Source organism: Stegostoma tigrinum, chromosome 18 (assembly GCF_030684315.1).
Source record: "Stegostoma tigrinum isolate sSteTig4 chromosome 18, sSteTig4.hap1, whole genome shotgun sequence".
Classification (NCBI taxonomy): Eukaryota; Metazoa; Chordata; class Chondrichthyes; order Orectolobiformes; family Stegostomatidae; genus Stegostoma; species Stegostoma tigrinum.
In genome coordinates this window covers 17,773,649-17,797,938 of record NC_081371.1, presented here as the reverse complement: position 1 = coordinate 17,797,938, position 24,290 = coordinate 17,773,649, and the positions used below count along the sequence as shown (strand labels likewise).

Sequence of the window (24,290 nt, the reverse complement as noted above, 5' to 3'; positions counted from 1 at the left end):
TGACCTATATTCCAGAACTGGAAGGTTTGCTCTTGGTCTCCTGGTTCCTCTGATCAAATATTTATAGTACTATCCATTCACTGGCAACTCCTACCTGCATATTTTGCAACCAGAGAATACAACTCATCAATTAAAACAATTATGGGCACAGGTTTTAAAAAAAAAACGTAATCTCAACAATTCCAGGGCCTTTTAAAACTGCAGGGCCTTTATTCGTCATGGCTGTACTAGGTACAAAGTGTTAAGAACGGCCTCTGTGTTCGATGTAGTGTTTTATGACTTGAAGTTTGCAAGTAACAAAATTCCTCATTCTTTCACTTGAGAACCTTGTAATTAGTTTATTGGTTTATTCGTGATGATTTAATGAACCACATTTTCACTGAAGTGTGAGATAGCTATGCGCTAAAAAGAATGCTGTAAAGCATTATAAAATATTTTACCACCGCTGTTTTTAACCAGCAGCTATGATCACCACAGTAACAGCAACCATCACAAACCCTGGGCAGAAGAACGATTAGGACAGAAAGATCCAGATTTGTTATTCTAATACAAGAAAACAATGTTACAAAATCAGACAGTGGAGTCAATGTCACATTTTATTAATTTAACAAAAATATAAATAGTGGATGAAAAAAAAACTTCCTTCCCATTTAAATACAAATTGTCAATCCATGGCACAAGTAGGCTGGTCTTCTTGCACTTCAAACTGAAGCAAACCCAGCGTGCAGAGTGGAGACTGTTTGGTCTGACACCTGCAATAGTGCGACGTGAAAGATACGTCAATGGTCCCAACTCAGCTGCTAACATTTCAGGATTTTAACTTAAGTCTTCATATTTCAGCAATAACGGTCACTGAGAGCTCAGTATGAGAATTCTCAAGCAGAATATAAAAGGAAAACTAGCACAGGGGAAGAAACATTTTGTGTTGAAGCTTTCTGGTTTAACAGGTACATCACTACTGGTCTCTACATTTGTTGCAGACACTACATAATACTACCACTCCCTTAGCTTCGGAAGCCAATGTGCCCTTAAACTTGAGTGACATTAAATACATTTGGCCTTATTTACTCTTATCAGATCACTCTTTTACATTTAATGTTATTGGATAGGGAAACATTGGCATCTCATAGCCCTTAACAACAATGTGCAGCAGAAGATTAATACTGCTTTTTGGCACAAATGTGTGAGTCACATTAATATTCTGTCCTGACAATAATGAGAAATTGCAGGTTTTTCCACAAGTGTTAAATATTAAGAAATATGATTTTCTTGTTTTAATCCCTGAACTACACATACCCACAGTTCAGCAGGCAAAGGACAAACTTGCACCTCCCCTACTACAAAGGCAAAACTAGAACTGGACAAATAAAAGGAAAATTAACAGGCCCATCAAAAGCCTACCACGTGTACAGACAAAAATATTGACTTTTTAAACATCAGTTTTCTCATTTTATAGAGAGAATTCAAGGACAATTTGAATGGCACTTAACTAGCCAGTTGAACCAACATCTGATCATTTTATCACTTGCTAATACAAAGATGGTGAAGAAGCAAGAGACAAACAAAATTCAAGCATCCAAACGTGAGAGCTATTCAATCAGGGTCAGAGGGCAATGTCATAAAATACAGAACAGACTACAGCAGTTGGCTTTTCCATCAATAACATGGGTACCCATTAAGATCAGTTGACTGAGGTTAGATACAGTGTTTATAATAGAGTTTATGGCAGCACCTCGTTGGGCAGAATCCTGCAGCTGAAGACCTGGCTGTAGTACTCAATCAGTAGCTCAGTGAACATGTTTATTGGAGCTAGAGCATGCAAAGTTGCAGGTCCCTCTGTGGGCCAGATCAGGTTCACTCCAAAGACACAGGCCAAGTTTGATGGGTTCATTTTATTAAAGATACTCTCCTGGGATACCTATAAGACACAATTCGGTTTTCACAATATGTTAAAAACATTGGGTTGTCAATGCAAAAATGAAAATTTAACTGCCTGGTTAATTAACCGTTGCCATTGTTCAAGACTAGTCTGATTGTTGTTCTGCCATGGGTATGGGGCAAAGATACAGAGTGGTTGGAGATTCGATCTGGTTTGGGATAATCTGTAATTAGAGATGCTTTTGAAACAAGGAATATATTTCTAAACATACTTCATTGTTATTATTTTGATTTAACTATTCTAGATACTCATTCCTATTATTCCCACTTGCAAGGCTAATTATATTACAAAGCTCACATCTTTCAAATTTATCTTAATGTAAAATGGCTATTTTCAAAGGAAAGGAAAAGCTCTCTATTGGTTGGCATTGTTGGATGTCAATCACATCAACCCCAGGACATCTCTGCAGGAGTTTCACAGGGTAGTGTCCTAGGCCCAACCATCACCTGTTGCTGCAGTAATAACCTTCCTTCTATCACAAGGGAAGAAATAGGGGCTGTTCTGATGGTTGCACAACACCCAGCTGTACGCTGCATCTCCTCAGATATTGAAGCTGCCTATGTCCACACACAGAGAGACATGAACAACATTCAGGCTTGGGAAGAGGTGTTGCAGGAAACATTTACATCACGTAAATGCCAGATAAAGATTATCTCCAATAAGTGAGAACCTTATCTTGCCTCCTTGATGTTCACTGGAATACATGATTGCTAAATCCCCTACCATCAACTTTCCGGCGTGTTAAGATTAACCAGAAACCGAGATGGACCTGTAAATATACAGCTATGGAGCAGGACAGAGATTAGGAATTCTGAAGTGTCACTTCGTAACTTCCCAAAGACTTTGCATGACTAACAGGGCACAAGTCAGGAGTGTGATGGGATACTCCCCATTTATCCAGTTCAACTTAAACAGCATTCAAGCAGCTCAGCACCATCCAGGATAAAGTTATCTGTTTGACTGTCAGTGAAATACAACACCTTAAAAGTTCACTCCCTGCACCACCGACGCACAGTGGCAGTAACGTACACTGTCTATCAAACAGACTGCAGCCTCTTTTGATGGAGATGTCGATTTTCAGAAGTGCTATCAAGGACAGCAGATACATGGGAACACCACTAACTTCCAAGTTCCCCTCCAAGGCACACACCATGCTGACTTGGAACTACATCTTTGTTTCTCTACTGTTACTGCGTTAAAAACTTGCAATGTCCTTCCAAAAATTACTGTGGGGGCGTATCTATATGGAGTGGATTGTAGCAATTTAAGAAGAAAATTCACCTCTCATTCTGAAGGGCAATTAAGATAGGCAACAAATGTCAGCCCTATGATTGATGCTGTCTTCCTAGGAAACACACACACTACACAGGACAAACAGGCTTTTGAAAACTCATACTGACACTTCACGGCCCAGGATGGCACAGAGATAACAGCCAGAGAACTCATCAGACACCATCGTTACAAGGTCTGCATCACTGTCTCTTCATGAGCATTGAACCATGGTGAAGAAATGCTTCCAAATATACAAACGCTTTCCAAAAATAATGTTACACGAATGGTGTGAAGTGATGGGATCTGCCAGGTCTTTGAAAAACAGAATACCATTAAGTGTTGTTCAAGTGTTTCTCAGGCCAACGAAGATCAACTACATCAAGATTTTATAAAGAGTGTAAAGACTGTATCTCTATTTTTCTGTCTGTTTGATTATGGGCTGAAATGGGAAAGGGACTGGTTTAAAAGCCAAGGATTGTTGAAGGATTACTGCATTTTTAAAAACATGCAGTTTACATACAAATTATCAGCAAGAATAGGCCATTTAGCCCCTCAAACCTGCTTTGCCATTTGATAAGGTTATAGCCAATCATATTGCAACTCAAATCCCACATTTCCACCTAGCACTGGATATTTTTAAGATGGAGCTGAATAAATTGTTGGCAAGGAAAGCAATGAAAAACTATCAAAGACTTTGTTAAAAGATGGCAGAAGCAGTATTCCGAAGAACAACACACAGAAGAAAATTCCTGTCCTTGAGAGTGTAACTATCATGACTGAACTCAAGTAGTGGGCTTTTGCGTCCCCCTAGGAAGCTAGACACCTGTATCTGAGATAACAAGGTGTAGAGGTGGGATGAACACAGCAGGCCAAGCAGCATCAGAGGAGCAGGAAAGCTAACGTTTTGGATCTAGACCATTCTGCAGAAATGCTGTATCGGGTTTCGAAATAATAAAACAAATAGCAGTTTCAGCAGGAGGGGCTGCAGGCAATTAATTCAGATGAGTACAAAATTCAGTAATGATCTCAATTGCTTTCCCAATTTAATGTGTTTGTATCGCTATCAGAATCTCTGCTTTAAAAAAAAAATCAACAGGCTGAAGAATTAGAATTCAATTTCAGAACTGCCTAGACATTAACACGAATAGCTATTAATCTTGGGCATTTCAGTGGTATTTCTAATAATAAACGTATACCATGTTAGCTCTTCCCTCTAACAGACTATGAATGTCTTAAATAGCACATCAATGCTGCAGAGTTGTGCATTCACCAAGGACCCTAATATGTAGCAGTCTGTGATGTTTCCATGTGAGGGAGGGGAAGAGTTAGTCACATTGCCCACTTCTGTTGAAAACTGGTCCTCAAAGAGAAAGAGACCAGGCCCAATTCCATTACTATCCCATCCCAGTTTGAATGGGCCACAGACATCCATCATCCAGAGCTGATACTCAGGCCCTGGGAATTTGAACTTTTTTTTCCCCTAAAGGAAAAGTTTGTTTATTTCAGAGGAACAATGGTCTAACAAAAATAAATGAGAAATGCTGAGGTGGGTGAGGGAGGGAGGGAGAATTATTAAGGTACAGCACCAAGGAGCACAGTGCCCACTTTCCTGTTGGTGTTGGTGAACACCCTGTAAATACTGTGGCGGAGTATCAGGATTGTGTTAGCTCGCCAAGATTCTGCAAACTTTTCTTTACAGATCTTATTTAAGATCCTCTACTCTACTGCATACCACTGTACTTAAAACCACATACATATACAACCAATGAAATGTCAATCTTTATAAATGACAAACAGCATTGCATGATTTCTTACTCAATACTCACCATGTTAAGAAAGCATATCAAGTATTTTGCGACAATGTAGTTGTGTTCTGGAAGTTTTTGTACTATTTGCTTGCATCGAGTTACCCGTAGACTGCTTTCAACACCTAGAAAGATTTTTTTTTAAAACAAAAGTGAATGCATTAGTTAAAGCTCAAGTCAACTATATGAACAAAGACAGCTGTGACGTGCATGTTGCCAGTTGCTAACCATATGTGCCCACTTGCACCACGTGAGAGGTACTATTCCAGGAGGCTGCAGATTATCAACAGTAACCTGATGTGATAGCCTGAGCTACTGGACGCACTGGTGCTCAGATACATCATAAAAGGTGATCCTTTGCCTGTAGACCCCATGTTGAGGTTCTGCCTCATTCATTCCAGCTGGCTGGGGGAGTATCCATGGAGAAGGAAGCTGGTGATGATGTGATGCGTGTATGAAGTTTCTCACAATGAGTTGGCAATCAGCAGTTAAGCAGCAGAAGCACTCTCAGGTGACCGCGGCTGGACCTCTTCAGTTTTACTGATAAAAGCCTCCCCAAGCTGGTCAGTGTCACAGAGAAAGCTTTTCGCTCCAAGGCAGCAAGAGCAGCAGATGCTGGAGTCTGAGATGACATAGTGTGAAGCTGGAAAAACAAAGCCGGCCAGGCAGCATCAGAGGAGCAGGAAAGTCAATGTTTCGGGTCAGGACCCCTGCCTGACCTGCAGTGTTCTTCCAGCTCCACACATTGTTCTATTTACTGTGTAGTTACCTCTATAACCTTTGAGAATTGTGGAACTGGAGGAAAAAAGGTCAATCTTGGAACTTCAGAAGTGACAGTTAAAGCCACTCTTACTTAAATTTTATAATTATCTTACTAACTTCGGAACAGATCAAAGATTCCCTCCCACCCACCCACACCCCATATTGTCTCTAACAGCCCAGGATTACCCCAGACTTTTAATCTGGGTGTACATAACTCAGCTTCTACCCTTCATCCCCAGGCATTCTTCTTAACTGTACTTCAGGCTTTCCCAGTTGCTGTTCAAACGCAATAATGACTTAGATCAGCGCAGAGACTCATCTCTACATGCACCGTGTGAAAGAACTATTCTTATTTAGAGTGATGAAGCATAGCAACGTGGGCATTTTTTTAAAAAATGAAAACTGATTTAATAACACAGATTTCCCATTTACTGATCAGCATTAACAGATCTCATTATAACACATTCAACAAAGTTATTTTATAGTTAAAAAAAAACAAAAGTCAGCCAAATGTCAGAGATAATGGGAACTGCAGATGCTGGAGAATTCCAAGATAATAAAATGTGAGGCTGGATGAACACAGCAGGCCAAGCAGCATCTCAGGAGCACAAAAGCTGACGTTTCGGGCCTAGACCCTTCAGAGAGGGGGATGGGGAGAGGGAACTGGAATAAATAGGGAGAGAGGGGGAGGCGGACCAAAGATGGAGAGTAAAGAAGATAGGTGGAGAGGAGAGTATAGGTGGGGAGGTAGGGAGGGGATAGGTCAGTCCAGGGAAGACGGGCAGGTCAAGGAGGTGGGATGAGGTTAGTAGGTAGATGGGGGTGCAGCTTGGGGTGGGAGGAAGGGATGGGTGAGAGGAAGAACCAGTTAGGGAGGCAGAGACAGGTTGGACTGGTTTTGGGATGCAGTGGGTGGGGGTGGGGGGGGGGGAGGGGGGGGGAAGAGCTGGGCTGGTTGTGTGGTGCAGTGGGGGGAGGGGACGAACTGGGCTGGATTAGGGATGCAGTAGGGGAAGGGGAGATTTTGAAACTGGTGAAGTCCACATTGATACCATTAGGCTGCAGGGTTCCCAGGCGGAATATGAGTTGCTGTTCCTGCAACCTTCGGGTGGCATCATTGTGGCAGTGCAGGAGGCCCATGATGGACATGTCATTCTAGAGAATGGGAGGGGGAGTGGAAATGGTTTGCGACTGGGAGGTGCAGTTGTTTGTTGCGAACTGAGCAGAGGTGTTCTGCAAAGCGGTCTCCAAGCCTCCGCTTGGTTTCCCCAATATAGAGGAAGCCACACCGGGTACAGTGGATGCAGTATACCACATTGGCAGATGTGCAGGTGAACCTCTGCTTAATGTGGAATGTCATCTTGGGGCCTGGGATAGGGGTGAGGGAGGAGGTGTGGGGGCAAGTGTAGCATTTCCTGCGGTTGCAGGGGAAGGTGCCGGGTGTGGTGGGGTTGGAGGGCAGTGTGGAGCGAACAAGGGAGTGTCTGCAGCTTTAAAATATTTAAATTAAAACAGGACCTTCAGAACCAGCACCACAGACTATAGAGCCCTGGGGCCATCAATTTAATTACTGAGCAGTTTTTGAGGAGCTATCTTGCTGACATTTATTTAAGGAAATCTGGATGGGGGGGGGGGGGAAGATGCACTGAAACCAGAATCTTTTTTCAAGACCATTCGTTCAGTAATTTTATTAAAAGGAGCATTCCATTCAACAACTAATGCAAAATGTAGCCTCTGCCTCCATAATTGTCTAATTTTCAGTCAATTATAAAGACAAAAAAAAGGAGTCTTTGTTGCCTGTGGAGTTCTGTTCTTTCTTTGTTTCTTCACTCTGTCTCTCCATAAATCGAAGCCAGCATCCTTGCTGGTACGTCAGTCATTCAGGGAGCTGCCCTTTGTGTGAACCACAACTGATAACCGATCAGCTAAAGGACCTCTGGGCATCATATGTGGACTTGTTGGGCCAAAAGGGCCTGTTTCCACACTGTAGGGGTCTGTGGTTCTACACTAACATGTGCAACTTTGGACACAGATTACCTAGCTGTGATCAAGACAAGTTTTCCTTTCCTTCTGAATTCAGGGGCATAGAATTCAAATATTACCATCTCCTCTTCCCTCTCTTGATAAGGGACTTTCGTGTTTCTTGGAAGAACTACGAACATCACCTTCAGACGGTTTGTGTGCAGCATACAGAAATATTGACAGAGATACTGACTGTAGCTATAACTGACTGTAACACCCCAGATTATTCTCCATGTGTCCTAACGGGAAGGCTTCACGCTGAGATACAATTAGGTACAGTCAGTCCTTCAGCACTTCCCCTGACAATACTGGCAGGTACGCAGACCCCGTTAGTCTTCAGTACTTAGAGGAGCATTGAAACAGTTTAGCTCTAAGTAAGTTGACCTGTTTATGACGTGTAGAATGTGTACCAGCAGACTGAGAGGATACCAGCATCAAGGCGAGCCTGGGTGTCAACTGACAAGCCCATGCATAAATAACTGCTTCTCAAGCCGGCCACTAGGTGGTAAACAGAAGCAAAAATCCCAACAAATTTTATCATCTTTAACCCACATTAGCAGCCTTGATTGAACAAACCATTCGTACAAAATATAGCACAGGGTGGAATTTAGAAGGGTCATTTCTGATTCTTACACTTATACTAGACGCAGCAGGACAGGGAACCTCTGCATCTTAAATCTGTTGAAATGTAATGAAACCAGTGGTTAACACTGCAGCCTCACAGCGCCAGGGACCTGGGTTCAATTCCACCCTCGGGTGACTGTCTGTGTGGAGTTTGCACATTCTCCCAGTGTCTGTGCGAGTTTGCTCCCACAGTCCAAAAGATGTGCAGGCTGGGTGGACTGGCCATGCTAAATTACCCATAGTGTTCAGGGATGTGTAGCTTAGGGGATTGGGGTTGGGGATGGGGTTTGGTGCGGACTTGTTGGGCCAAAAGGGCCTGTTTCCACACTGTAGGGATTCTATTTTAAAACAGGCCAAAAAAAAAACTGCTTCTGCAAGTATCAGCTACATTTGAATCCAATCACAAATTATGGACTGAACGGCAGTTGTTCCAAATTTGTTTGATGGATGTAAAAACACTAACCTAATTCAACTCAAACACCGTTGATCTTGGTTCAATACAAGCTGTTGATATCAGGCAAGGTGAAAGATCATCAGTGATGTCTATGAACCTGCAAGATGTCCCTCAGCCCTTTCACAGAAACTAAGCAACCTACTGAGCCTTATTGTAATACCCATTCGTCATGTATTTATCTCTGCAATAGCAGATTCAGTTCATTTCACACTGTACCAGTAACATTTTTCCTCACTGCCTTATCCTTGCAGGTTACTTGGAAAACCATTAGTTCTTTTCAAGAGATAAATGACAGCAGAAAATCTACAACAGCAATGGAAGATTTAATATATGGCCCCAAGTCCTGACTATAAGATAATATTCTTGTTACATTTCAACTGATTAGAGCTAGCTCTAAACTCTAGTATCTACATAAGTCTGTAAATGCTGAATGTCAAATCACACACATTTTGTGAACATTTAGCTCATAAGTTTTAATGAAAAACAAAATGTTTATTCTAAACTTTTACTGTAAAAGTGGGGAACTGATAAAACCAGCTCAGTCGATGAATAACCCATTCCTGAAGTTTGTAATGGAATCAGGGAGTCTGGACAAGTTGTCAAAATCTAATAGCAGTAGAAATTGTTCACATAGGTTACAGAATCAATGAGTTGTACTAGAGACAAAATAATTTGTTTGTATTTTTGTTTGAAATACCTGGAAGCATGTCACTTCAAGGAGGGAAGAGATCCAGTTGCAGCCTTTTTACTTAATGAATCAGTGTGTTTGCTGTAAGCAAACATAAGCAAATAGTTTAGTCCGGGCTTTGTGAGGGAAGAACAGTTGGACGGGTTGCTCCAGCCTGCAGAGAGAGAGAGAGGGAGGGCAAGAGCGAGAGAGAGAGCAAGAGAGTGCGTGAGAGAGAGAGAGAGAGAGAGAGAGAGTGTGTGTGTCTCTGTGTGTGTGTCTGTGTCTGTGTGTGTGCATGGCAGCAGTGCGAACTGTCTACAGCCTGCACGTGGAGCTGAAGAGGCCCAGTCATGAGGTGTTTTGAAGATATTGGAGAATCTCAAGCCAAAAAAGTGAATGGAAGGACTGCTGTATAATTTGTACCTCAAAGGAAAATTACAGGAAATTCCAGAGGGGCTGTTACCATTTGGGTTGGTCTGAGAGAAATAAAACTTTAAGATTTCACAAGATAAGGAAACTCTTGGGGAAGCATAAAGCTGAGCTTATGGCATCGTTTAAGGTTATAGTGTGAAGTTAATGGTTTATTTTGTTTCAGCTCTCTTTGTATAAACGGCAATGTGTTTTGTCTTAAACACATGAAATCCGTAGTGTAGATCTGCTGGATAATTGCTGTGTGTTCAGATTTCTTCTTCAAATAAGAGACCCCAACAAGGTTATAAAACACATGCACTCATGATGTTGCTCCACACTAGAGGAATTGGAAGTTCCTAGAATACAAGGCAAAGTTCGATCTTTGAATTTGCCACACAATTGTGTAAATATTAAAAAAATAGGTAGACGATGGTATTGATACACACAGGATTGTTCGCAAAACTAATGTGCTGTCACTAGTGAGTAGGTTTTGATATATACCAAGGATTCCCAGAAGGTGCTACTTTGAGAAATTATCGTGGAGTGCCGAGAGAGGATACAGAGGAACAATTATCTGTGGGAGGACTTTGTTTATTTTGTGTATGTTTGTAACAAACTTCTCAAAGTCCTGAAACTGTGGGAGTGTTATATAAAGTAGTTCATTAAATCAGGATACACTGATAAGTATACAGAAACACAATTAACACATCATACACAGCCCTCACCTCTGCTCACTATACAGTACACTGGGGCTTCAGTTGCCCAACAATTTTCCAAACAAACTGAACTCAGAACAGAGTCAGGAACTTTTTTGTCCCTCCCCAGTTGTGTTTGCACATTTGCCATGCTGTGGCCATGAAAAATCAACACACAGTTAAAGGCAGATAACATTAAGAAAACACCAAAATTATCAATGTCAAGGAGCATGGTAATGAATTTGTCACACCAGAACCAGTTAACATTGCTAGGGAGACAACTACTGAACCGAGATGCAAATCCCAGGCTGTGAAGCAAATTGCTGACACAAGAAACAAAACAGGGTCTACAGAGACATAAATATGATGGGGGTGGCACAGCGGCTCAGTGGTTAGCACTGCTGCCTCACAGTGCCAGGGACCCGGGTTCGATTCCAGCCTCGGGTGACTGTCTGTGTGGAGCTTGTACATTCTCCCCGTGTCTGTGTGGGTTTCCTCCGGATGCTCCGGTTTCCTCCCACAGTCCAAAGATGTGCAGGCTAGGTGGATCGGCTGTGCTAAATTGCCTGTAGTGTTCAGGGGTGTGTGGGTTATAGGGGGATGCTCAAAGCGGCAGTGTGGACTTGTTGGGCCGAAAGGCCTGTTTCCACACTGTGTGGAATCTAATCATGACAAAACATACGCTGGAGCGGGATTCATTTGGACCAGAGCCAGTGAATATTGTGAAGTGCAGTGTGTGTTAGGCAGTGAAGTCCTATGATTTCAGCTGAACCCAAGAACTAGGAGCAGGTACTTGGGGTGGCACGGTGTCTCAGTGGTCAGCACTGCTGCCTCACAGCGCCAGGGACCTGGGTTCGATTCCAGCCTCGGGCAACTGTCTGTGTGGAGTTTGCACATTCTCCCCGTGTCTGTGTGGGTTTCCTCCGGGTGCTCCAGTTTCCTCCCACAGTCCAAAGATGTGCAGGTTAGGTGGATTGGCCATGCTAAATTGCCTGTAGTGTTGGGGGATGTGTAGATTAGGTGGGGGATGGGGATGGGTCTGGTGGGTGCTCGGATCGTCAGAGTGGAATTTTTGGGCCAAAGTGTTTCCATACTGTAGGGATTCTATGATATGATGATAGATTTTTTTTCTGATGGGAGGGCTTACTGCCCAGGCAAATTACAAAAGATTAACCCTTTTTCCCCACCTCACACTCTTGTCTGTCATGCTGTCCATGACGGATTAGCCTCCTGGAGTGGGCCTCCTCTTGCGCCAGGTAACTAACCATAGGGCAGAATAGGGCACTTAATGGCTTCAAATTGGACAACAGTGCCCCACAGCCCGATGCCATTCCTCCACTGCTTCGGCTGGAAGGCTGGTCAAAGTGGGCAGGTCACACACATTACATTTCACAAACCCTCACCCCACCTTCAAACCAGTCAACACAGGACCATCTTTGAACTAACCAGAGCATAGGAGACTTCAGGACGCAGATTATGTTTGCCTAGAAAACAAAAGGATATGGCAGCATTGCAGGGCAACTATTTTGAAAGTGTACCCAGAGGAAAGGGAAGGGACAAAATGTAGAGAAATTTAAAGAAAGCAGCAAATAGAGTAAGGAGGAGAAGGTAAAATTCACAGCCCTTAACTTAAATACACATAGTACTTGGAACAACATGACAAAGATTAGTGGTAAACCGGTGGTCTGGGCAAGTTTTAGAAGCTAACAAGAGATGAGGCCATAAGACATAGGAGTGGAAGTGAGGCCATTCAGCCCATCGAGTCCACTCCACCATTTAATCATGGCTGATGGGCATTTCAACTCCACTTCCCTGCACTCTCCCCGTAGCCTTTGATTCCTTGTGAGATCAAGAATTTATCAATCTCTGCCTTGAAGACATTTAATGTGCCGGCCTCCACTGCGCTCCATGACAATGAATTCCACAAGCCCACCACTCTCTGGCTGAAGAAATGTCTCCTCATTTCCGTTTTAAATTCACCCCCTCTAATTCTAAGGCTGTGCCCACGGGTCCTAGTCTCCCCGCCTAACGGAAACAACTTCCCAGCGTCCACCCTTTCTAAACCATACATTATCTTGTAAGTTTCTATTAGATCTCCCCTCAACCTTCTAAACTCTAATGAATACAATCCCCGGATCCTCACCTGTTCATCGTACGTTAAACCTACCATTCCAGGGATCATCCGTGTGAATCTCTGCTGGACACGCTCCAGGGCTAGTATGTCCTTCCTGAGGTGTGGGGCCCAAAATTGGACACAGTATTCTAAATGGGGCCTAACTAGAGCTTTATAAAGCCTCAGAAGCACATCACTGCTTTTAGATTCCAACCCTCTTGAGATAAACGACAACATTACAGTCGCTTTCTTAATCACAGACTCTACCTGCAAGTTAACCTTTAGAGAATCCTAGACCAACACTCCCAGATCCCTTTGTATTTCTACTTTATGAATTTTCACACCGTTAAGAATACAGGCATGGACTATTTTCTGGTTTCCAAAGTGCAAAACCTTGCATTTGCTCACGTTGAATTTCATCAGCCATTTCCTGGACCACCCTCCTAAACTGTCTAAATCTTTCTGCAGCTTCCCCACCTCCTCAGTACTACCTGCCTGTCCACCTGTTTTCATATCATCGGCAAACTTCGCCAGACGACCAAATATAGAAGCAGGAAATTAAATCTAAAAGGCAAACTAGCAAATAACAAAAACAGAGAGTACGACCTTCTTTAAATCTAATAAAAAGGAAGATTGAGGCCAAAGCAAACATAGGCACCTTTGAGAACTAGGCTGGGGAAATGATAAGTGGGGAAACAGCACAGGATTTGAATAAATACTTTGGAATAATCTTTATGAGAAAGAACACTTAATAACATTCCAAAAATACAAAACTAAGGGGTTAAAGTGGAGGGTGGAGGTGAGAAGACAGAATAAGCTCAATATCCAACACTAGGGAAACTAACAGGGCTAAAAGCTGATGGGCTGTATCCGAGGGTTTTAGAAGGAAGTCGCTTCAGTGATTGTGGGGGCACTGGTTGTAAGTAATCTTTCAAGAAATCCCGGGGAACAGAAAACGGACAAAGTATCACTCTTATTCAAAAAGGAAGGTTAAATTAAAAATAAAAGTGGTCACTACAGGCCAGTTAGCTTAACACATGTCACTGGGAAAAGAGTCTAGTATAAATAACATAATAGCAGAGCATTTAGAAATATATGTAATACCATCGAGCAGCGTCAGCGTGGATATACAAAAGGGAAATATGCCTGACAAACTCATCAGAATTCTCTGAGAAGGCAACAGGCAGGTAGATAATTGGGAACCAATAAATACAATGTATTTGGATTTTCAAAAGGCTTTAATAAGATACCATAGCATTTGGAGTAATATATTAGCACAAATTGAGGACTGGCTAACTAATAGAAGAGAGTTGGGATAAAGGAGACAATTTCAGCTCACAACTTATAACTAGTCGAGTAACACAGGCATCAGTGTTTGAGCCACAATTATTTCAAATACATATTAAGTGACTTGGAAGAGGAAAGTGAGTGAATGTACAATCACTGCATTTGCAGATGGCATAAAGAGAGAGGAGAAGGCAGGCAGCGAGAAAAACAAAGTCTACTGATGGGTTAAGTGAGCAAAAACACGGTAGTTGGAACATAACCTGGGAAAATGTGAAGTTATGCACTTGGCAGAAAGAATAGAAGAGCTGAATATGATTTATACAGGGAAAGATTGTGTGAAGGTGCAGCATAAAGGGATTCAAGTGGGGGAGGTGGGCGGGCGTGGGTTCCTCCTTCACAAATCAAAGTTATCCAAGTTCATCAGGTAATAGGGAAGGTAAATAGAATATTGGTCTTTATTTCAAAGGGAACGGAATAACAAAATAAGGAGGGAGGTTTTACAAAAATAATACAAGGTACTAGTCAATCAACAGCTCGAATACTGTGAATGTGTTGGATTCCTTATCTAAGGAAAGATATATTGACATCGGAGGCAGTCCAGAGAACGGTCACTAAGCGGATACCAGGTATTGAAGGATTTTCTGATGAGGAGAGGTTGAGTAGGTTGGAATTTAGAAAAATAAGAGGAAACCTCTTAGAAACATCGAAGGTTCTGAGGGGATTTGACAGGATAGATGCAGAAAGGTTGATTCTCCTTGTCTAAGAGTCTAAGACCAGAAGAATAAACTCAGAGTAAGGGATTACCAATTTACGACAGAGATAAAGAGGAGTTTCTTTTCTCAGACGCAATGAATCAGTGGAATTCTTTACTACACAGAGTGCTGTCAACATTGGGTTACGTATATTCAAGGCTGAGACATACAGATTTTTTTAACCATTAAGGGGATTAAAGATGATTTAAATAAAAGCAGGAAAGTGGAGTTGTGGATTATCAGATCAGACATGATGTAACTAAACAGCGGTGCATTAAAGAAGAGTGTTCTTCCGTTCTTATGTCTTCTGAACCGTATCATTCTAGCCCATCTCTTGTACATAGACACTTACATTAAAGCACAAAATAAACAAGGACAAACTGTCACTGTTTATTAAACAGAGCAGGCCCAGACTGTCTATGAGTGAGGCAGTTTTGTGCACCCACTGCTACTGACAACAAAATTGTTATGAATCCAAGGTTTTGTAAGGTGATGATGCTCTCAACAGTTTGCCATGTTCAAAATAAAATGCATAAATAGAAAAAATTGTGTTATCAGCTGTGAACTTAGGCTATCAATGGCTTGGTTACTACAGAAACAGCAGACCCAGGATGAGAAAGACTTACTGAGAGCAAAGTGCAAAGCACACCTCGCTAAAAGGAAAAGGCAGGAACAGCCAGGCTAACTCTGGAAAGACACAGAGTCTCTGATATTTATGACAGAGGGAGAACATGAGTAAGGGAGACAGACAGACAGAGAATGAGAAATGGTTACAGCTAGTGGGGTTGGCAGTGGGAGAAGGCCAGGAATTCTCGGTGAGCTGTGAGGCCGAAATGTAGAATGGAGAATGGTGTCTAGTGGAAGAGATGCATCCTGTAGCAATCTAAAATCCCTGGAAGATTTAGTCTAATAAAGGCAGGGTGAAAAATCATAGTGGCAGCCCTTACTTCTGGTATTTGGTTTGGAAATTCTCCAAAAAATGTAGGCATTGCTTTTTGACAGTACCTTACTACTACAACTCAGTTAAGCAGCAAGACATGAACCCTTTAGAATCTGGGAGTGGGCTATTTCCTACGAAGACTTTAATCCAGTGAAGTGTGTTTTGTGACATTTATGTATGTCACATGAGGCTATTGGGAAGGGCCACCATTTCAATAACACAAGGTGCCAGAAAAACACAGCAGGGCTGGCAACGTCTGGGCAGGGAAAACCAAAGTTAATGTTTTGAGTTCAGTGTTCTAATGAAGGGTCACAGAGCTTGAAGGTTAATTCTGCTTTTTTCTCCCTAGATGCTGCCAGACCTGAATTTCTACAGCAATTTCTATTTTTGTTTCAGATTTCCAGAATCTGTGGTTCTTTTTTTTTTTAAAATCATTTCTACAGTTTAGAGTTTTGGTTGCTTACTAGTAGGGTTTGATCGAAATTGCTTTTAATTCGTCTGTTACAATAAATGTCTTAAAAACCTGAAACCTTGCCATCTGACTCTTTCGAGTTGGTCAATGGAAATTCAATTTTAAAAAAATGTTATTGATCTCAATAGAAGTTGTAACATTATGGCTCAGGAAGCTTCAGACCTTTTGAAAGTCAGGTGGACTTCATACCATAGTAGAGTACCTAATAGTGTCTGCAGCTATTGATGAGGTAAGCAGTCAATGCGACTGTTCCCAATGTAATGTGCGTGCACTGCGTACACATGAGCAAGGCACTACTGTCAGTAGCATCCTGACCAACTTGAAGGAGGTGCTGCAAAATACTGAGAGGATGGTAAACTTTATAATTGCTTGATCGTTGAATTCCAGAATTTACTCTATCAAATGAGGTGTGAAGTGAACACATCAATTTAACACCTCACACAGAGGTTCAATGGCTTTTCCATAGCACGTGACTTTAAACTTTACTTCAGGGTGTACTGATGCCTTCCTGACTGCCCATTCCTCCTCTGTGTATTACACGTTTTGGTGTCTACAATAGATCATTTGGCACAGCCAACTCCTGCTTGAATGAGTTATACCTCACACACCAAAGGTTGAGAGTATCCAGTTCCACAGACTGGAACCCCGTAGCTTGCCATCGTGGAGGAAAGCAACACAGGCAATTTTCTCCAAGGCGACTGAATTCCTAACAACAAACGGAGCACACATTTACAGAATAGTGTCACTGAACTGATGAGACAATAACATAATTATTTCTCCTCCACGGGGAGTGGGGAGCTCAATCTGCTATCTTTTCACTAATTTGTCTGCAGTATCAACGTCACAAGTCTCACCAATCAGAGAACCTCCTGGACATCTCATGGTTGAGAAAATAACGTTGGCGGAGCTTCGGGTCTAAACGTAAGCAAAATTCCCTGAATTATAGACAGTGCTACAAAAGCATCCATACTGTTAATATACAACTAGCCCTCAAAAAAAAATGTATTTTCACCGATCTCTAGAATTCAATCTGCATGCAGAAAGTAATTTAGGCTCATTGGCACCCTAAACTTGACATATCTTTGCTCAAATCAAGAATGTGGTAACTCTTTATGAACTCTCCTAAGTAGCTCATACCCTCACATATTTGTAATCGTTCTCCACTGGTGTACTTAGGCATGATTTGTCTGGTTAGCACACAATACAATACTTTTTCTGTACGTCAGTTCATGTGACTAAATAATGTCAAATAAACAACCACATCTGTGACATGAGATTACATTACCATATAGCATGGACAGATTTCTAACTGGCTTCACATCACATCAACAAACCAAAGGCTGGAGGTAAAATTAAACAACTGTGGTTACACAAAAGAATCATGTGACAGACCTTCCAGACAGACAGCTGCACACTATATTTACAAACATTAATCAGATGGAGCAAAAATAACACCCCAGTTTCAGACTGTGCACTTGAATTAAGGTGTAGAGTGAGAGAGAAGACGACTTTAGCTTACTTCCAATGCTTTGGACCTGGTCATAAACCTGAGAGGTCAGAAGTGGTTGCGGAAGCTCGCGGAAGAAAGTTTTCAAGATGACCGCTGGAATATGTTCATCCCCATACTCCTCAAATTTAATCAGTTTTCCTGGAAAAGAGGCAATTGATGATGCTGTGAAAAGATTAGAGTGACAGAAGACTTCCAGCACAAATTTTACGTATAATGCATACTTTATATTTTGCCATTCCTAATTACCTTTTGTGTTTATCTATCTGTTCTTACCATAAATACTTAACTTTTAGTTTCTGTTGAACGTTTTTTTGATTGATTGGCATCCTCGCAGATGCTGAATTGTATTCTCCTGACTATAATCTCCAATATACTACAAACTTACCGGAGTGAGTTGGCCACCCTCTTGTATCATCAGCAATGCTGCTTAAACTGTGAGCATCCTCACCCGAAGTATGTTAATCCAACCAGCATTGCTGCCTTTCTCCTGCTTCTACCTCCATCCCAACCCCACTGTCCATTCCTTTTGGTTCCTCATCAGTGCCCACCCCTACTCAATGCTGGTCACCCAGATGTTCTCTACATTTGTTCAAGTTAATCCATACCTAACAAAACCCTCAGTGCTCATTCCTCAACGGAAACTCTCAACACCCTTCCCTAATCCCACACCCTGCCATTCTACTTTTATCCCCCACCCAATTCCAGTCCTATCACATTCTGGCTTCTATCAAACATTAGAACCACTGACCTGGATGCCACAATTCTTCATCTCCTTCCAACCATGATTCCTTCCCCCAGTGCTCATGTTTTTTGCTATCCCCCCTGCAATACTCCCAGATCAGAGTATCCCAAGCACCAGTTTTGTTATTCCTGTAGTGGAATGCACATTCCTTTCCACCACTCCCTGTTATCACTTCACATTCCAAATGTGAAACTTAACATTCCTATATTTTTATAACGGTTTTGATTGTTCTCACCCTCTATGCTCACTTTTTCCCTACCACTCCCAATGCCTCAGTTGTGTTGCTCCCTGCTGTTTCTGGACTTATTGCTCCAATCCTCAACATTCATCCTTTCCCATTATATTTTTAATCTCTGTCAATTAGTGGGAAGTTAGGAATTGCTAGATGATAATAACACACCATCTGGTTTGTCCATTCCTCAAGAATTATGAACTTGTGCGAGGGAGTAGACCAAATTCAAACTTGTTCAATCAATTCAATATCCTCACATGCAAATGTGATGGTTTAATAGATCATAACTCTTTGACCTTGCTGATTTGGCCTTGAAACTCCATTTGAAGAACTGCTCTGACATGGACAGCCACAATGCCTGCTCCTGTTTAGGTCAATCAGCCTTGGATCCTGGGTCATGTTCCCTTTGACTCAATCTACCCGTTGGTACTTATTCATTGGCACAGCAGCAAGTTTTCACCAGCAGCTAGCTTCACCAAGCTAGATATGTCCCTGGATTTTTCCCTAAACTTGTTGAGTTGTATGAAGCAGATGTTGCCTATGGGTTTTTCAACCCCTACTCTTTCAGGTGTACTAAAGTATTAATGGCCACAAGCTTCTTCCCAGGCCCTGAGTTTCTACCAGGGAACCAGCGACCTTCCCACTTTCCTAGCTCCCCAGCACTTGTTACGAGCCCTGGCTACACAGCTAGTCAATCGTTCCCACCTTCTTCCTTGCAGGACAGCTAAAATCCAGCATTCCAAACCCAGGATTCAGCCTCATTTCTGTCTAGCTGTGCCCCTGGAACTGCTTTTCAGTGACCTCTGAACTGTACCAAGTGACCTATTGAAAGCCTTCCTAAAAGTTCCTCCCTAACTACTCTTGGAACTGGTACAACCTCAGCTGATGTTATCATTGGACAAGTTTGCTCTCAGGCTGAAACCTGGCTTGACAGATCATTTTCTTAAGTTAATATAGAGGGATGGTCTTTTGGCAGATTTGTTTTTAACAATAAAACAGATGTTTATCACAGTAATGAAGATAAACCAAAACAAAATCAAACTATTTATATATGACAATTCAAAAGATTTTGAAACAGACATCTATCCCAACTCATCCCCTTACAGTACTCAACTACTAATGAGAAATCCCTTCTCTATCACATCTATATGTTTGATTTAACCGTTTCTTTAGATGGTCTTGAGAATTTGATAGCTTTTGTCTTGATTATTTACACAGCTGAGTTTAAACTTCATTACATTCAAATAACCTTTTCATGTTTGCAACCAAACATTTTTATGCAAAATGAAGAAACTAAAAGCTTTACACTCATGTAATCGATCTCCTAAATGACTCCCTTCTCCAGAAAAGCCCATTGTTACATTTGATTCCAGTCAGGTTTTCTGTGAATTGCTTCAAACTATAGATTTTATTCCAGACAAGGCAAATATAAAATTAGTGATCTGTCTAAACCAAAAGTGAGCTAATGCTTTTCAAGGTTTGTTCTTCATTGTAAACAACACAAACTAACTATTATCACTCCAGAATGATTCCAGTCAGCTGCTTGAGGACACATATTAGCATAAAATCATGATTTCAAAAAGAGATTGACAAGTTAATTATTCAACTTCTTCTAACACAGAGCAAAACCCACATGCCACTAGTTCAAAATCCAAACTATAAAATAAACAATAATAATACTTAACTCACAAACTTACATCACACAACTGTGTTCTGTAAATTTTACATTCTCACAGAATGCCAGAAATGGATTACATGTGGATTATTTATTAAATGCTAAATTTCAATATTTAAAGTTGAAGTCCAAATCAAAATTTTTTTTTGAGGTATTACAATTTCATGTCCCAGTGTCTTTAATTCAACTCAGCTTCTGAGTGATTGGCATCCAAGCTAGCTCTTCCAATGTTTATAGACACGAGTCTTCTTGTTATCCTGCTCAGACGCTGAAAGCGTCACTTATGTCTGATTCAGCTGAAATGGGGTTAAGAAGGAAATGTTCAAATTTATTTGTATAAAAAGCACTCAGGAACCAGTTCACTCTGTCTGGTCATCCAGAACGTCATCTAACTGTGCACCAGTATAAAAAGCATGTTTTAACATTGTTGCAACATGGAGAATCAAATCAATATTCCACACTTGTGAAACCCTCATCACCTGATCAATACCGTTCCAATAAATGGTGAACTGAAAAAAATTACCATGCAAAGTTACAACCAGCTCTAGTAAACTACCAAATGCATACATGGAACAGAAAAGGAAGGTCACAGAATGCTAGGCATTCCACATCTTATTTATTTCTCTTCCAGTATTGTAAACTAATGCTTTGACAATTACAGTGACACAGATGGCCAGCTGGACACTTACCCAGATTGTATTGTTTCTGGATTTCCTTGATGACCTGGATATTGGCCGATCTTCTGAATAAACCTTCAGTTTTAAGTGCTGTAAATAAAATATTAGAAGTTTTCAGCAAGTTGTGCTCTCTTACAGCAACAATATTACTACATCATAAATCTGCTAAATACATTTTTGAAAAAAGATAAATATGGGAGTGTTCTTCAAAATCCTCCTACTGGTCAACAGCCTGGCATGTGTGGTTAATGTGATGCTGGAAGTACAATTTTTCATGAATTCATGAAAATGAGCAAGACATCATGCAGGATCTTGCCAATTTGTACAACTACCAGTGTATAGTAGCCATGTTGCATATTGTGGAAACAGACGCAATACGAGTTTGGTTAAATTTGATGTTCCTTCAAATCGAGAATGATGGGTACGGTAGTGGGATTAGACAGTTTAAGTATCAACCGTGGAAGACAGTTTTAAAAAAAGTGTTAAAACATATTTTAAACCCCAAGTTTGAGTGAGATTATAGCCCTGAACAGTAGTAACATCAGCACTACACTTGTCAGCCATTACTCATAGTGCTTTTCCTGGAAATCATGAAACATCTGTTATTCACCATTTACTGCAACATTTCTTACTCACTTGGGGAAGTCGAACAAAAGACTTTCAACAGGACTGTGAAATGAGGAACCGAGAGAGAAAGTTAGAGCGAAAGGTGATCTCAGGCTGTATATTTTTAATGCCTCGAAGTAACTCTCTTTGCAATCATATTAAAGGGTGATGCCTGGAAGCTTTGGCCCTCAATCTGGAAGTACACGGTGTTGAAAGATGTATGAAATAGAAGGTGAGGGGGAGGGTGAGGGTGTGGGCTTGTGGTGGGGAAGAATGATCAGAAACACCAAAGATCTAACTACCTTTAAGCAACTGTCAATAAGTAGCCATAAATTCTAGGAAAATAATGTGTCATGCAATTCTGAACCCATTCTCAGCACTGAGATTAAAAAAACCTGTCCTTGACATTGACCCAGAGAACAGTTTCAGGTTGTAAATGGTTATCTGTATTTCTACCACAGATGGCATTCATAGGTTTGTTTCTAAACCAAATCCAGGTTCTACTTGAATAGGATCCCAGCATTCCCACTGAATTCAGGCAGTCTCTAGGCAAACACAGTAGAGCATTCTCGGAAACACAGTAGTGGATGAGATAGTGTTAGGGGCAGCACATCTGTTTATAATGTCTCTATCAACCCAACCATGCTGCCTAGCTCAGGTAAAAATTGGCCCCTATCAGTAAACTTGTCAAACAAAGAAGAAAGATTAGGTTAACTTCCAGACAAATCATACTTAAAATGATTAGAAGACGTCAAACAATGATTTAAAAGCAAAATGCCCCTCAACAAGGAGGAGAAAAAGGTAATAAATTATACAGGTCTAAGGTGTTTAAAGTTACTTAGCTTCAACAAAAGACTATGCAATCAAAAGCATATTGAATGTTTATTTTGATGCTTGAAAAGGATATACAAAGTTCAGGAGCATAATATTTCAGCAGAATATAGATAGACTGGAGAGTTGAGCAGATAGAGTTCAATCCGGGCCAATGTGAGGTGATGCATTTTGGAAGATCTAGTTCAAGGGCGAACTTTACAGTAAACGGAAAAGTCCGAGGGAAAACTGATGTTCACAGAGATCTGGGTGTTCAGGTCCATTGTTCCCTGAAGGTGGCAACGCAGGTCAATAGGGTGGTCAAGACGTTGAATAAGACTTCGGTTTGGCCGCATTTAGAGTACTGTGTTCAGTTCTGGTCGCCACATTACCAAAAGGACGTGTACGCTTTGGAGTTGGTGCAGAGGAGGTTTACTAGGATGTTGCCTGGTATGGAGGGCACTAGCTATGAAGAGATAGATAAGGATTATTTTCATTAGAAAGACGGAGATTGAGGGGGGACCTGATTGAGGTCTACAAAATCATGAGGGGTATAGACAGGGTGGATAGCAAGAAGCTTTTTACACCCCCCCGCCACACCCACCTCCCAGAGTGGGGGACTCAATTACCAGAGGTCATGAGTTCAAAATGAGAGGAGGAAAGTTCTTTAGGCAGAGGGTGGTGGGTGCCTGGAACGCGCTGCCAGCGGAGGTGGTAGACGCAGACACATTAGCGTCTTTTAAGATATATTTGGGCAGGTACATGGATGGGCAGGGAGCAAATGGACACAGACCCTTAGAAAATAGATGACAGGTTAGACAGAGGATCTCGACTGGTGCAGGCCTGGAGGGCCGAAGGGCCTGTTCGTGTGCTGTAATTTTCTTTGTTCTCTTTTGTTCTATAATCACCATAATGTTTTAAAAAAGGCTAGAAAGATCAGCAGCAACAGTAAGACAGGAACACCCAGTCTACAAGCTTTCTCCTGCTTCCTAACAAAGGAGGATTACATACTTGATAGAAGGCACTCAACTTGGTGGGGAGCTACATAATAATGGGCCGGAGGTTCGTTGAGAACTAAGTAATATTGACACAAAATTAACCTTGGTATAGAGTAGGACATTCAACTCCTTGATATTCTAGGTCACAGCTGATCGCCTACCCACATTTTCCCAATTAATCTCTATACCCTTCAATGTCATTAATATCGAGAAATCTACTGATTTCTTTGGTTTCATATGTACTCCGTACTGAGATTCCACAGCCCTCTGGAACTGCCAATTCTACATTTTAAATACCCTCAGGGTGAGAAATTCCCCAATTCGGTCCCAAATGAGCCGCTCCTTGTTTGCAGTCTGCAGGCCCTGGATCTAGAGCACACTTGGAAACATGGTATCTACATCCATCTTGTCGTCCCAAGGAGGCACATTGGACTCAAAACGCTAGGTGTTTCACATCGCACAGATGCTGACAGATCCGTGTTTGTGCAGCACCAGCTGTTTCTATTCTACCTTATCACACTAAGAATTTTGTTCATTTCAATGAGGTCAGCCCTTGTTCTTCGAAGGAACACAGACTCAGACTCAGTCTCCTCAATTATTCCTCCTAAAACAATCCCAGCAATTAGTCCAACAAAAACCAAAGAACTGCGGATGCAGTAAATCAGGAACAAAAACAAAGTTGCTGGAAAAGCTCAGCAGGTCTGGCAGCATCTGTGAAGGAGAAAACAGAGCTAACATTTCGGGTCCAGTGACCCTTCCTCAGAATTAGTCTGGTGAGCTTCTCCGGTGAGCGGCATGTCGATGTTAGATAAGGAGGTCAAC

At 41.6% G+C, this 24,290-nt stretch overlaps 1 protein-coding gene across 4 annotated transcripts in view; it reads right to left on the bottom strand.

Annotated features, from left to right (window-relative positions):
- Positions 1-323: 323 nt before the first annotated feature.
- Positions 324-24,290, bottom strand: part of LOC125460743 (rho GTPase-activating protein 8-like) — a 78,116-nt gene continuing 54,149 nt past the window's right edge. For all 4 annotated transcript variants that reach the window (XM_048548568.2, XM_048548566.2, XM_048548567.2 and 1 more), the window contains 4 exons: positions 21,067-21,144; positions 17,738-17,866; positions 5,038-5,141; positions 324-1,918 (listed from right to left, as the gene is read on the bottom strand). In XM_048548568.2, the coding sequence (XP_048404525.2) occupies positions 1,721-1,918; positions 5,038-5,141; positions 17,738-17,866; positions 21,067-21,144 (509 nt within the window). In that variant the 3' untranslated portion in view covers positions 324-1,720. The remainder of the gene's footprint in view (positions 1,919-5,037; positions 5,142-17,737; positions 17,867-21,066; positions 21,145-24,290) is intronic.